This window comes from Hemiscyllium ocellatum, chromosome 35 (genome assembly GCF_020745735.1).
Source record: "Hemiscyllium ocellatum isolate sHemOce1 chromosome 35, sHemOce1.pat.X.cur, whole genome shotgun sequence".
Taxonomy (NCBI): Eukaryota; Metazoa; Chordata; class Chondrichthyes; order Orectolobiformes; family Hemiscylliidae; genus Hemiscyllium; species Hemiscyllium ocellatum.
In genome coordinates, this window is record NC_083435.1 from 47,909,211 (window position 1) to 47,923,298 (window position 14,088).

The 14,088-nt window shown below is 43.3% G+C and overlaps 1 protein-coding gene and 1 pseudogene across 1 annotated transcript in view; both read right to left on the reverse strand.

Annotated features, from left to right (window-relative positions):
• Window positions 1-369: 369 nt before the first annotated feature.
• On the reverse strand, window positions 370-571 carry LOC132833026 (U2 spliceosomal RNA; annotated as a pseudogene).
• A 4,888-nt stretch (window positions 572-5,459) lies between these two features.
• Window positions 5,460-14,088, reverse strand: part of LOC132832663 (verrucotoxin subunit beta-like) — a 31,626-nt gene continuing 22,997 nt past the window's right edge. Inside the window, exons 4-5 of the mRNA XM_060850741.1 lie at window positions 7,222-7,404; window positions 5,460-5,650 (exon numbers count right to left, since the gene is read on the reverse strand). Coding sequence (XP_060706724.1) covers window positions 5,460-5,650; window positions 7,222-7,404 — 374 coding nt within the window. The remainder of the gene's footprint in view (window positions 5,651-7,221; window positions 7,405-14,088) is intronic.

Sequence of the window (14,088 nt, forward strand, 5' to 3'; positions counted from 1 at the left end):
GCTGGTGGGCAACTGTGTTTTCCTTATTTTGTTAAGAGTTGGGAGTTGGCGGGAAAGGGAAGAAATAACGTTGAGAGTGAGGGCCGAACATGCAGGAAGACTCAGATTAATCATAATCTAGAACATGATTTGGAAATGCCGGTTTTAATCTGGGGTGTACAAAGTTAAAAATCACACAATGCCAGATTGTAATTTAACAGGTTTAATTGGCAGCGCACTAGCTTTCGGAGTGCAGATCCTTCATCAGGTGGTTGACAACCTGGTGTTGCGTGATTTTTAACTTTGTAATCTGGAACAAGCTGAATCGCACAAAAGCCAGGCAACACATATTAAAGTAAACATATTAAACTGCTTTTCGGATTCTTTAAGGAGGGGTGCACCATTCCCAGAAACACTGCAATACCAGGACGATGCGCGATGTTGGCTGGAGCAAGCTCCAAACCCAATTCCTTCCTGCAAAACTCAGATTCATATTCAGTATCTAACTCAGGGACATCAGACACTAAAAATATTAGACATTAAAAATGACAAGAACAGAACTGCACACGGTCTTAGCCACCTCGAATGCTGCCTGACTTGCTTTCCCCTAAGCCCATTTTGGAGAGAACATCTTCCATATACCTGTGTGATATCTTGTCAAAGGCTTTCTCCTGGTCCAGGCTGATCAGTCAGGTGTCCAACCCTCTGTCCTGCATGTAGGCGATCGTATCCCTGAGAAGTGCGAGACTCTCAGCGATCTTCCTGCCCGGTACAGCACAGGTTTGGTCAGGGTGAATCACTGACACCAGAGCAGACCTGACACGTTTGGCGATTACCTTTGACAGAATTTTGTAATCCCGCATTTAAAAGTGAGATTGGTCTCCAATTTTTGAGTTCCTCCCTATCCCCCTTCTGCTTGTAGATGAGGGTGATGATGTCTTTCCTCATGGATTCACTCATGCTAACTGCCCGAAGCATACTGACATACACCTCCAGCAACTAAGTCCCATAGAGTGGAATACAGCTCGACCAGTAATCCCTCGCTTCTGGGAGTTCTATTCTTTTCGAAGGACTTGAGGGCCTTGGTCAGCTGGTCCAGAGATAGCGGCTGGTCCAGCCTCTCCAGTGTCCTGTCGTCTAAGAACTCCGTGATAGAGGACAGGAACGACTGGAAGACCGCACTGTCAGTTGGTTTTGCGTCATACAGACCGGCATAGGAGGCTTGGCTGATCCTTATGACGTCAGACTGAGATGACGTTATCAAGTCATCTTCTTTCTTCAGGATGCTGAGCATGGAGCTCTCTTTTGCACCTTCTGGAAGAAGAAACGTGAGCACGTCTCAACCTTGTCCCCGAGTGGACCCTGGACGGAAGGTATCTTGGAGGCCTCCGAGGCAAAGAGCGAGGCTTAGTGGCCCTTTACCTCCTTGAGGTCCTCCATGACATCTACTCCCATCATCTGCAGCAGGAGCAAGTTCTGCATACTTTCCTGGAGCTGGGACAGTTTTTCCCGCCTCCTGAACGCCATTGAGGATGAAGAACCTCTTGATGTTCCCTTTTACTGTTTCCCTCCAGACCGCTGGGGACTCAAAGAGAGGTTTCAAGGTTCTCCAAGCTGCATAATCCCTCTTGAGCTCCTCAAGGTCAACAGCTTTGTGTTCAGCTTACCAACCCACTGCTTGTCCTATAGGTGACAGTCGGCCAGCAGGAGACAGTAGTCAGAGAAGAACACCAGCTTGACGTCGATGGATCTAACCAAGCTTCCTGACTTGTGCTTTCACAGCATCACTCTGATCTAAACACAGCCAAAATGACAGGTACGTCCCTCGCCTAGATTAGATCCCAGCCGCTTCCTATGTTTTCTATCAGCTTGACTGGGATCAAAGACTTATAGATCACGGCTGACAGTTTTACTGCTGCTTTGACGTTCCAGTTTTTCTGACCAGAGTAAACGATCCATTTCACCCAATTGGTTCTGTTAATCATTTCTGTTCAGATATTTGGTAATGATGTAGACAATTGGCAATGTACCAATCAGATGTGCTGGGGCTGAGTGTACATCACTAACAAGCTGATAGTGTGTCTGACAGACAGACCGTCAGTGAGATTGCAGCAACCCACAGGGAATGGTGCAGCACGGATTGAGGCTCTGCAGCCTCTCATTGTCTGCATCAGCTCTCTGTATCAGCTCCTTCCCTAGTCCCACTCGCCATGCTTTTCCAGATGCATGCCTGCAAATCTCTCTGCCAATAATTATTCGATTCTCTCCTAAAAGTCATGGTTGAATCTGGCTCTAGTGACACCCCAACCCCCCAACCCTCCCCCCTCTCCCCCCCCCCCCCCGCCCCGGCAATGCACAGCCAAGAATGAAGATGATTGGGATTACCTAAATACATTGATGAAATGCAACGCTTTATTAAAAAAAATTATCATCTACCTCTACCCTCACCCCCATCTATTCGCTTGGCATGTGCAACTTCCTGCAGGGTTAATGAGCCTGCAGTTTGTGCTTTTCCATTGTCTGGTCTAAACAAACTGAACTGTTAACAATGCAAATTATTCCTACCTCTCTACAAGGCAAATCAAGACAAACAATTGAAATTGGTTCTAATTCTGATCACATAACATCACTGCCAGGAAATATTAGATCACTCTTATGAACAGAAATCCTTGGACTAATCCATCCATCTTGGATTATATGAACTCTGAACTCCAAACCATTAAACTCTGCCAACCCCACCAACTGAAATGAACAGAACCATGGTGGACCTGAAGTTCGATTGAGCGAATCAGCCAAAAATGATTTGGCTTTGACTCCGAATATTCCAACTGCAATTTGCTACCTTAGAATTGCAAATCAAGATTCATAGAGTCATGCAGTTGTACAGCACAGAAACACAGACTCTTTGCTTAAATCACCAGCATCAACCAGATAACCTCGATAAATCTGGTCCCACTTGCCAGCATTTGGCCAATATCCCTCTAAATCGTTCCTATTCAATTCTCCATACAAATCCATTTCAAACGTTGCATTTCTACCTGGCTCCACCACACCCTCTGGTAACACGTTCCATACACAGCACTCTCTGCATGAAAAAAAAGGTTGTCGCTTAGGTCCCTTTAAAATATATCCTCCCTCAAATTAAACATCTTCTTTTGGACTCCCCTACCCCCAGGAAAAGAACTCTATTATTCATTCTACCCATGCTCCTCCTGATTGTATAAACATCTATATGTTCACCCATTAGCCTCTGACGCCCCATGTGCAACATTGTCACCCACTTTGCATGAACTCCATGCGGACAAAATCGGCTTTTCTGCCTTCATCAGTCTTCTTTATCACTGCTTCGAAAATCTCAATCAAGTTAATGAGAGACAATTTCCCTCACAAGAAGCCATGCTGACTGATTATGATCAGTCCTTGCCTTTCCAACTGCACGTAAGTCCTGTCCCTTAAAATCACCTTCAATAACTTACCCACCAATGACATCCGGCTCACCAGAACTATATTGTTATCATGCAGACAGCACATTATTAAAATAGATAGTTTAATATTATCTTTGCAATCAGAACGCAAAGTCAAAAATGCAAAATAAATCAAAGAACTTCCTCACTCACTCTACTCCTCGTAGTATTAATGAAAATTGTCCAATCCAGTTTCTGTTCACTCTCGCTTCCACAATATTGATAACTGCGGATTTATGGAAATGCATCTGAATAGCAAGTATGGTCGTTTGGATTCTTTCTTACTGGGGCTGGTCACTACCAGGCAGGGCTATGTATTTTATACCACTTTTCATCCCAAGCCTAAAATTCTTTGAATATTGTCATGGATTGCTTCAGTGTCTGGGTAAGTGAAGATTATGTTGTGTGTGAGGCAACCGATTGGGTACACCCACACTTCTGGTCTCATGGTGGATAGAATATGATTAACCAAACCAAGCATTAGCCGTGGTGAGGGATTGGAGACTGATTGTGAGGAACTCTCATGCGAAATTTATACTGCTGAGATGATAGGCCTTTGGTCACCAGAAACATTTCATTTTGTGGTATGGATAACTCTAACCAGTGGAGAATGTATTCCTTTATTCCTATTGACTTCTGTTACAGGCGCTTACTCAGCTACATTAGATCAAATGCTGCAAAGAACTCTCACACTCTCTAGCCTTTCCTGTTCAGTTTATTTGACCGTGCTCTGCTGTAATAAGACTGCTGAAAAATGTGTTGCTGAAAAAGCTCAGCAGGTCAGGCAGCATAAAAGGAGCAGGAGAATCCACGTTGCCGCAATAAACCCTTCTTCAGGAATCCTTATACCCGAAACGTCGATTCTCCTGCTCTTTTGATGCTGCCTAACCTGCTGCATTTTTCAGCTCTGATCTTCAGCATCGGCAGTCCTCACAATCTCCCTGTAATAAGACTGCAATGAGTTCTGGGCCTCTGTGGCCAGGGTCGGATCAAACTGACAGTATGTTAAGTAGGTTGTTGCGAAATATTTACATCTTGATATTTACTTCTTACCTCTTCAAATGTTGGAGCAATACTGGAACAGCTTAATTAGCTGCTCTTTAAAAAGCACAACCATTCACTTGACGCAGGGCAATTTGGGCAAATAGTATTTCTTATTTTTATTTTGATATTACATAGAGCAAGTAAAATTCTTTGGAGACAGGTATTTGTGGTGCAGGTCAGTTCTGGAAGATAATGCATTCAGATATCTATTTGAAGATGACGGCAGGTATTTTATATCAATATCATGGGCATCTCCATCATCGACAACAGGGAAAATTTGGGAGAAGATTAGTAGCTCGGGTGCTCGTTATTGTGGTTCTGTTCACTGAGCTGGGAATTTGTGTTGCAGACGTTTCATCCCCTGTTTCGTTCTTGACAAGCAATATGAGTTCCACTGGGACTACATTACTATTATAGGACAAGCCAAACAGAGAACAGCCAGTCAATTCCGTAGAGGCATGGCACTCATCCACAGATTCAATCAATAAGCACATCGACATGGACGCAATATACCGGCCACTGCAGTGGACAGCTGGAACTGACAACCGGAATCAGCAGGTACAAATCACTGTAATTGCTGGAGGAAACATTATAGAAGCGCTCCACAGGAGGCTCCCAAGCACTGAGGATGTCTCCAAGACAGGGGACAGAGCGTCTGCAACACAAATTCCCAGCTCGGCGAACAGAACCACAACAATGGGGAAAATTGTGATTCTTTCTCCTCCAATTAACTTTTCCTAATTGTGTAATGCTAAATATGAAATAGTCCCAATTAACTGTGAATGCAATCTACCTTTCACATTTATGAGTTTAGTGTTGATCACATTCACTTTCAATGCAAAGTGGCCCTGAGTCTGGCTCAGAATTGATGAGCTGGAATCTGAGCTTCAAACACTACAGCACATCTGGGAGGAGGAGAGGTAAATGAACGCTTTGATTCAGGAGGCAGTCTCTCCTGGTAGATTAAGTATCTCAAATCCAGTCAGTGACAATGGACAGCCGGGTGTGACTGCAAGTGAGGCATGCAGCGGGATCCAGGAAGAGGAGCCTCAGCTCTTGACCGTAGCCAACAGGTATGGGGGACTTGCTGCTTGTGAAGATGAGGAATAGAGCTGTGGGGACGATGGCCGGCTGACCACAGCACCATGGGGCAGGAGGCCATTCTAGAGGGGAGAGCAAGGAGACAAGTGGGTAGCTGTAGGGTATTCTATAATTAGGGAAATTGATAGTATCCTTTGTATGCACGATCAAGGGATCCATGTAGTGCATTGGTTGCCGGTACAAAGGTGAAAGCCATCTCGGACCGTTTTGAGAGGGAAGAGGAGGGTTCAGTTGGTGTGGTTCCCATTGGGACACACAACATAGGCAAGGCAAGGAAAGAGGAGCTGTTTAGAGATTATCAGGAACACGGAAACAAATTAAAGAAGAGGTCCTCAAGCGTCATAATCTCCAGATTGCTGTCTGAGCGACATGGAACTGGCACAGAGATGTGAGAATAAAGGAAGTAATCACCTGGATAAAAGAGTGATGTGGGAAAGAGGGGTTCCTTTCCATGGGACACTGACATCAGTATTGGAAAAGGAGGGATCAGTACCAATGGGATAATCTCCACCTGAACTGAGCTAGGGCCAGTGTTCTACCGAATAGGGTGATCAACGGGATTTTATAGACAATAGACAAGAGACAATCGACAAAAGGTGCAGAAGTAGGCCATTTGACCCTTTGAGCGAGCACCACCAACCTTCCACAATCTGTATCCTGTTCCTGCCTTATCACCATAACCCTTGATTTCACTATCTTTTGGAGTTCGATCCATCTCTTTCATGAAAATATCCAGAGACTTGGCCTCCACTGCCTTTTGGGGCAGAACATTCCATATATCCACTGCTCTCTGGTTGAAGACGTTTCTCCTCAATAGCCTACCCCTTATTTTTTAAACTGTGTCCCCTGGTTCTGGACTCACCCATCAATGGAAAAATGCTTCCTGCCTCCAAAGTATCCAATCCTTCGATAATCTTATGCGTCTCAATCAGATCCCTGTCATCCTACTAAACTCAAGTGTATAAAAATCCAATCACTCAAATCATTCAAAATATGATAGTCCTGGCATTCCGGGAATTGACCTCATGAACGTATGCTACATTTCCTCAATAGACAGAATGTCCTTCCACAAATATGGAGACCAAAACTGCACACAGTACTCTAGATGCAGGCTCAGCTGCAGAAGGACCTATTTGTTCATATACTCAATTTCTCTTGTTATGAAGGTCGGCATGCCATTAGGTTTCTTCACTGCCTACTGTACCTGCATGCTTGCTTTCATTGACTGATGCACAAGAACACCTAGATCTCATTGTACTTCCCCTTTACCTAACTGTATTCTATTTAGATAGTATCAGGTTTTGAGTGATACTGGAAAAGCACAGCAGGTCAGGCAGCATCCAAGGTGCAGGGAAATCGACATTTCTGGCAGGAGCCCTTCATGACGAATGAGGCTTTTTTCTTATGCAGGGTTCCTGCCCAAATCACCGATTTTCCTGCTCCTCAGATGCTGCCTGACCCGTTGTGCTTTTCCAGCACCACTCTAATCGTGACTCTTATCTGCAGCATCTGCAGTCCTCACTTTCACCAACTTCATTTAGAAAGTAATCTTCCTTCCTGTCCTTCCAACCAAAGTGCATAAGCACATATTTATCCACATCAAACGGCATCTGCCATGCATTCGTCCACTCACCTAGTCTGTCCAAGTCACCCTGTATTCTTGTAACATCCACTTTACATTTCACCCTGGCATCCAGGTTTGTGCCATCAGCAAATTCGCTAATATTACGTTCAATACCTTTATCTATATCATTAATGTATATGGTAAACAGCTGCCGTCCCAGCACCGAACTTTGTGGTCCCCACTGGTCACCACCTGACATGCCAAAAGGGACCCATTGATCACTACACTTCGCTTCCTGTCAGCCAGTCAATTTTCAATCCAAGTTAATATTTTGCCCACAATAATATGTGCCCCTATTTTTCTCACAAATCTCCTATCTTGGACTTTATCAAAGGCTTTTAAAAGTCCAGATTCACTGCATCCACTGGCTCTCCCTTGTGTGTCTTCATAGTTACATCCTCTAGAAGATTAGTCATGCACTGAAGACGAAGTGGGGGAGAAGTAAAGGATAAAACTCAAAGAAGTATAACTATCAATGGGAAGCAAGTCTGCAGTTAACATGTGCTGAAACTGTGTTGCGGGAAAAGCGCAGCAGGTCAGGCAGCATCCAAAGAGCATAATAATCGACGTTTCGGGCATGAGCCTTTCTTCGGGAATGAGGGAAGTGTGTCCAGCAGGCTAAGATAAAAGTTAGGGAGGAGGGACTTGGGGGAAGGGCCCTGGAAATGCGGTAGGTGGAAGGAGGTCAAGGTGAGGGTGATAGGCGGGAGTGGGGGTGGTGGCAGAGAGGTCAGGAAGAAGATTGCAGGTTAGAAAGGCGGTGCTGAGTTCGAGGGATTTGACTGAGACAATGTGGAGGGAGGGGAAATGAGGAAACTGGAGAAATCTAGGTTCATCCCTTGTGATTGGAGGGTTCCTAGGCGGGAGAGGAGACGCTCTTCCTCCAGCCATCGTGTTGCTATGGTCTGGCGATGGAGGAGTCCAAGGACCTGCATGTCCTTGGTGGAGTGGGAGTGGTTGGTTGAGCCACGGGTTGGTTGAGTTGGTTGGTCAGGGTGTCCCAGAGGTGTTCCCTGAAATATTCCGCAAGTAGGCGGCCTGTCTCCCCAATATAGAGGAGGCCACATCGGGTGCAGCAGATGCAGTAAATGATGTTTGTGGAGGTGCAGGTGAATTTCTGATGGATATAGAAGGATCCCTTGGAGCCTTGGAGGGAAGTGAGAGGGGAGGTGTGGGCGCAAGTTTTCCATTTCTTGCGGTTGCAGAGGAAGGTGCTAGGAGTGGAAGTTGGGTTGGTGAGGGGTGTGGACCTGACGAGGGAGTCGCGGAGGGAGTGGTATTTTCGGAACGCTGATAGGGGAGGGTAGGGAAATATATCTCTGGTGGTGGGGTCCGTTTGGAGGTGGCGGAAATGACGACGGATGATATAATGTATGTGGAGGTTGGTGGGGTGGTAGGTGAGGACCAGTGGAGTTCTGTCCTAGTGGCGATTGGAGGGGCGGGGCTCAAGGGCGCAGGAGCGTGAAGTGGAGGAGATATGGTGGAGGGGATTGTCGATCACGTCTGGGGGGAAATTGCTGTCTTTGAAGAAGGAGGTCATTTGGGCTGTACGATATTTGAACTGGTCCTCCTGGAAGCAGATGCGGTGGAGCCGAAGGAATTGGGAATAGCGGATGGCATTTTTACAGGGGGCAGGGTGGGAGGAGGTGTAGTTTAGGTATCTGTGGGAGTCGGTCGGTTTGCAGTAAATGCCCGTTGATTCGGTCGCCCGAGATAGAAATTGAAAGGTCTAGGAATGGGAGGGAGGAGTCTGAGATGGTCCAGAACTGTTCAATCTCCTCGAGGGAGCACGACGCAGCACCGATACAGTCATCGATGTATCGGAGGAAAAGGTGGGGTTTGTGCCAATGTAGCTGCGGAAGATGGACTGTTCCACATATCCTACGAAGAGGCAGGCATAGCTGGGGCCTATGCGGGTGTCCATGGCTTTGGTTTGGAGGAAATGAGAGGATTTCTCGATTTCAAATCAGTTTAATAAGGAGGAAGACAACATTATAACCTTTCTTGCACAGACTCGTTTGTTTCTACTTAATTTTAAGTCTGCTGTGTTTTATTGGTGATCGTTGTTAAGAACAGTTGTAGTCTTATTGAGGGAGTCCTCTTCCTCAATGACCATTGAAGTTCCAGTTCAAAATTCAATTGTGATAAATCATCTGAAAAAGAAAATACTATCCTAATGTTAATATCTGTGTCTTTGGATTCAGCCATTATTCATGCATTAGAATTTTTTTCATTCGAATAGACAACACCTTTTAAGGCAGACCAAGTTATTTCATGACCTATAGCATTGTAATTGAGCAAAGATTGGTCAGGACCCCTTAAGAAACCTAACCTTGGACTTTTTGGGTAATTATAGTAGATTTCAAAATTGGGAACTGTGCACATTTTACATTTTAAATATTAAGTACTGAATGACGGAATTTCCAGTCTATATGGATGACAGTAAGAAAATAAAATGTAAAATTACCATTTTCATGTAAAATAAAGTGACCATTGTTATATTATCACAGAGGAGATTTGCTCTCAAAACAAGACCAAGAGAACTAAACTCTGTTGATCCTCCAATGTCCACTAAAATAAATGAAAACTTATTTTCCAGACTCTTCTTCAGCTACACTCAGTAATGCGCAAAGTATGCTTTGCATCACTTCACTGAGTGGTCTCTCCAAAATCCAAACTTAATTCTATCCACACCATTAGGTGTCCCTAACAAATGCAAATAGAATAATGCCTGACTTAAGCAGTTACTGCTGTCACCCCGCATTCCACCCTTTGGACAACAGGGACAGCCAAACATATCAAGGAATAGGGTGGTAAATCAATCACTACTTCTTTTGGAGCATTACTGCCTCATTGCCATGGAGTTAGCAGGCTCCATAATGTCACAAGCATGTGATACAGTCACCAGGAGAAGTGAAAGAGGCAAATCGACTATTTAATTATTCTCCTCTTGCAATTTTTGATTAGCTAAAAATTCATTTCCTAAAACTGACTTTCAGATTATGACAATCAAGATTCCAAAATGCAGAGTTAGGAACAGGTTTTAAAGTTAAACAAACATAAATTGATAAATTGGTTAAACAAGGTTAAAATGAAAAGAGAGCCTCGGAGATCAACTACAGAAGGGAAGAGAATGATGCAATAAGAAGGATAAAGCAGCAGAGTACAGTTTTTAAAATGCCTTATTGTATTCCGACCCTGAATTTCAGATAAGATTAATTTATTTATTATTTTAAATTAATACTTTATAATATTTATAATGAATTGTATTAGCCTGAATCAAATTTAACTGGTCGCTTGGTTTTATTTCTTTACGCATTGTCAATGACCTGTCCTATTGCCTCATGGGTAACTTTAAATATGGCTGCATTAATTCATTGTTAATTAAATAATGGAAAGCTTCCTTACTGAAGAAATTCTGCATGTGATTGGGGAATAGGGATACACACGCAAATATATATATATATATATATATAGAGAGAGAGAGAGAGAGAGAGAGAGAGATAGAAAGATAGATAGATAGATAGATAGATAGATAGATAGATAGATGGAACTCCCAAAAGCTGGGGAGGTGACTCTGAATGGGTGTGTGTGTGTATACACACACACACACCCATTCAGAGTCACCTCCCCAGCTTTTGGGAGTTCCATCTATCTACCTATCTATCTATCTATCTATCTATCTATCTATCTATCTATCTATCTATCTATCTATCTATCTATCTATCTATCTATATATATATCTATCTATCTATATATATATATATATGTATCCCTATATATATGCACATGAGAAAACAATGCAAGGCCACTAAGGTTGAAGAATACATAAATAAGGTTAAAGTAACAATACTATCAAATAAAGAACTTCGTTTCTATTCGGATTCCAGAGCCGATGTCTGGCATACCGACCCGTTTTGAGGATTGGGATTTTGATCCTATATTACCGCTGAGCCCCTAACATTTCCTGATTGACATCAACCTTAATTTTAATCACCCTCCTGTTACAAATCTTTCTTTTGAAAGATATCATGGGGATAAGTGGCCTGCGTCATCCTAAACCAGGCCCCATCCCAGGAACTAGAGATTCGTCAATGAAGCATGCGCCTGACCACAAGACCAAACTGGCCAAATTCGCTCAATATGTCCAAGGGTGATACGGATGTAAATGCAGTAATATTCTTGGAGTAGCCTGAATATGAATGGCTTGTGTTACAAGACTGAAAGATATGGTTATCTGTCTGATGGAAGTGACAAACAATTGAACAATCATCAAGACGACCAATTACCTTTTTGTAACCCTGTGTTTTTGAAATGTTTTCAGCCTGGAGTCACTGTCATGATCCAGACCAACAGTACGAACCAGTCCAGGGATTTCCCATCGCAAATGAGGTGAGCTATGTTTTCTTTATTGGGATGGCCAGAACGGGACAGAACCAAGATGCAAATCACAGATAAAACATATTATATCCAGCGCCCTCTCGATTCCAAAAGCCATATGTTAGCCCTGATATGGTTGATCAGAATCAGGATACCCATTGAGTGCGGAATGTACCTCATGTACCAACCCGACCACCACTGCTGGACAAACTTTTCCTGAGGGGATCCTGAAAATGGGGACAGGAATTCTCCAGCACTTCATCTTTGAGACTGGGAATAAGACAGCAAAAACCCCATGCTTCGCCGTTGCTTTAACAGTTGAAATGTGGCCAATGGGGAGTAATGAGTCTTTAATGTTACCTCGGAAATGATGTTGGGAATCGACATGCTTTCATCCTATCAAAAGGAAAATCTACTAATATACATAGACTCTTCATTGTGCTTTAAATATGATCCACGGTATTCGAGCTTTGTGGGAACATTGAAGAGCTTTAACCCCCACCCCCACCCCCCCAAGGGGCCTGTGCTATAAAAATGTTATTGTTTCCAATCAATGTGACGATTATCAAGATGGTCAGCTCATTCTGATGAAACTGATACAGATTTAAATATAGTGGGCAAGTATATGCAGCTGCCAAGCAGGCAGCCTTACACCCAAAACTTTTGATCCCATTGGGTCCCCAGCGAAACCCGGTTAGACACTGAGGATGAATATGCTCGACCTGGATAAGGGGATGAGACCGTCTGTTCAATGCCAATTCACAATGTAGAGGTTGATTTCTCTTTTGCCTACTGACTATAAGCAGGTTTAGTGCTTGCATCGTTTTCCATATTGTTGAGAAATTTGAAAGTAATTTGAAAATTACCACTTCTGAAATAATGTAGGCACTTCATACTGCAACATACTACTGACTGAATTATCAAGTGATTTGATTTCATACATAGACACTAAGTGTAAATATCTTTGTTTTGTGTATGGAGCTTATAAGAATGCGCACTGGTTGATTTGATTTATCTTTGGACTGGGCTGTTAGATCGAAAGAGGCGTGTCTGGCTGAGCAATTATCTTCACTTAGATAGTTGATACTGAGTAATGATGGTTTATAGCTTTAAGACTGTACCAATTTCCAAGTCCTAGGGTTAGCTCAATATTAGAAAATTTCAGTGTAGTTTGAAAGCTTTTTGTCGTAATTTGGGCACAGTATTTCCCTCCAGCCAATACTCATCACAAACATTTCAACTCAAAATCACTACCAGGTTTCTACGCTTAATTCTAAATACTGTTAACTACAGCTGTAGATCAGTCCATTTGATTAGCCACAAGGTTAATGCATGTTTTTAAAAAGAATACAATACATTGCGGCACTAATATAAATTTTAGATAATATTGATGGTTTTTTTGGTAGCAAAACTTCGGAGAGTATTACCTCTTAGCAAAGCTGGATTTATAAAAAAAATAGGTTTGCTTAATTCGCCCATGCCAGGGCTCCTCCATATAAAGTAAGAAAATAATGGTTAGGAAAGGAGTATGTTGTGCAATGAATAAAATGAATGAGCGTTTGGCCAGTGTGGGCAACACGTTTACTCAAGTAGGCTATTTTAGTTAGATCAATTTGTTACAATGGACACCACATGACCTCCAGGCTTGTTGGGAAGGACCCTTCCTGGTCCTCCTCACCACCCGAACTGCTGCTAAGGTCGCCAAACGTTGCAAGACGGGGGGGGGGGGGGGGGGGCTGGCGGAGTGAGTGGGGGTTTTGATAAAAATCCAACTTGCCCTTTCCAGCTTTGATGCACAAGAATGGACAGTTTTCCTGTGCAATCCTGAGCACCAGAGATTGTGGACCATCTAAGCTGGGAAGATGTTCTCATCTGCCGAGAGACTGAATGTTACCAAGAATGATGATTTTAGTGGTCAAACGCATCAAAAAGATTGAACAGTTCATTTACAGAACACGTCCATATGGTCTTTACCTTGTAAAGGTTCTGTGTGCCAGTTTGATTTCATATATATGATGAGCATCCCTGGTAAGCCTTGTCCCTTTTCAGATAGATCACGTAATAAAAGAGAAAAGGGGGTGGGGGTGGGGGGAGTTAAAATATTTGGAGAGAATGACGTTACGCCCTTACTTCAATAATAGACTCCCTGAACCATTTTATCCTTCTAATTAATAATGGTTCGAAAGTATTTACAGGATTATGGACTTTCTCCAATAATTCCTTGATATCCTATTCAAATTGCGACACGAGTAAGTAATGGGAGTGTATAGATGGGGATGTGCTTTTGTAAGAGTGCCTAAAATTATCACCTGTGCTATGATTAAACGTATCAGTTGTCATTGCTTCCCTGAAGGACCCCGCATCCCATGTGTATGCCTTAAGGAGGAATGTGATTCAATTACCACTGGTGTTTAAATCTTTTGTGGGGTGGGTAACAGCACCCACCTTCATTATGACATTCCTAATGGCAGTAATATTGTCCCTTCTGTTGTATGG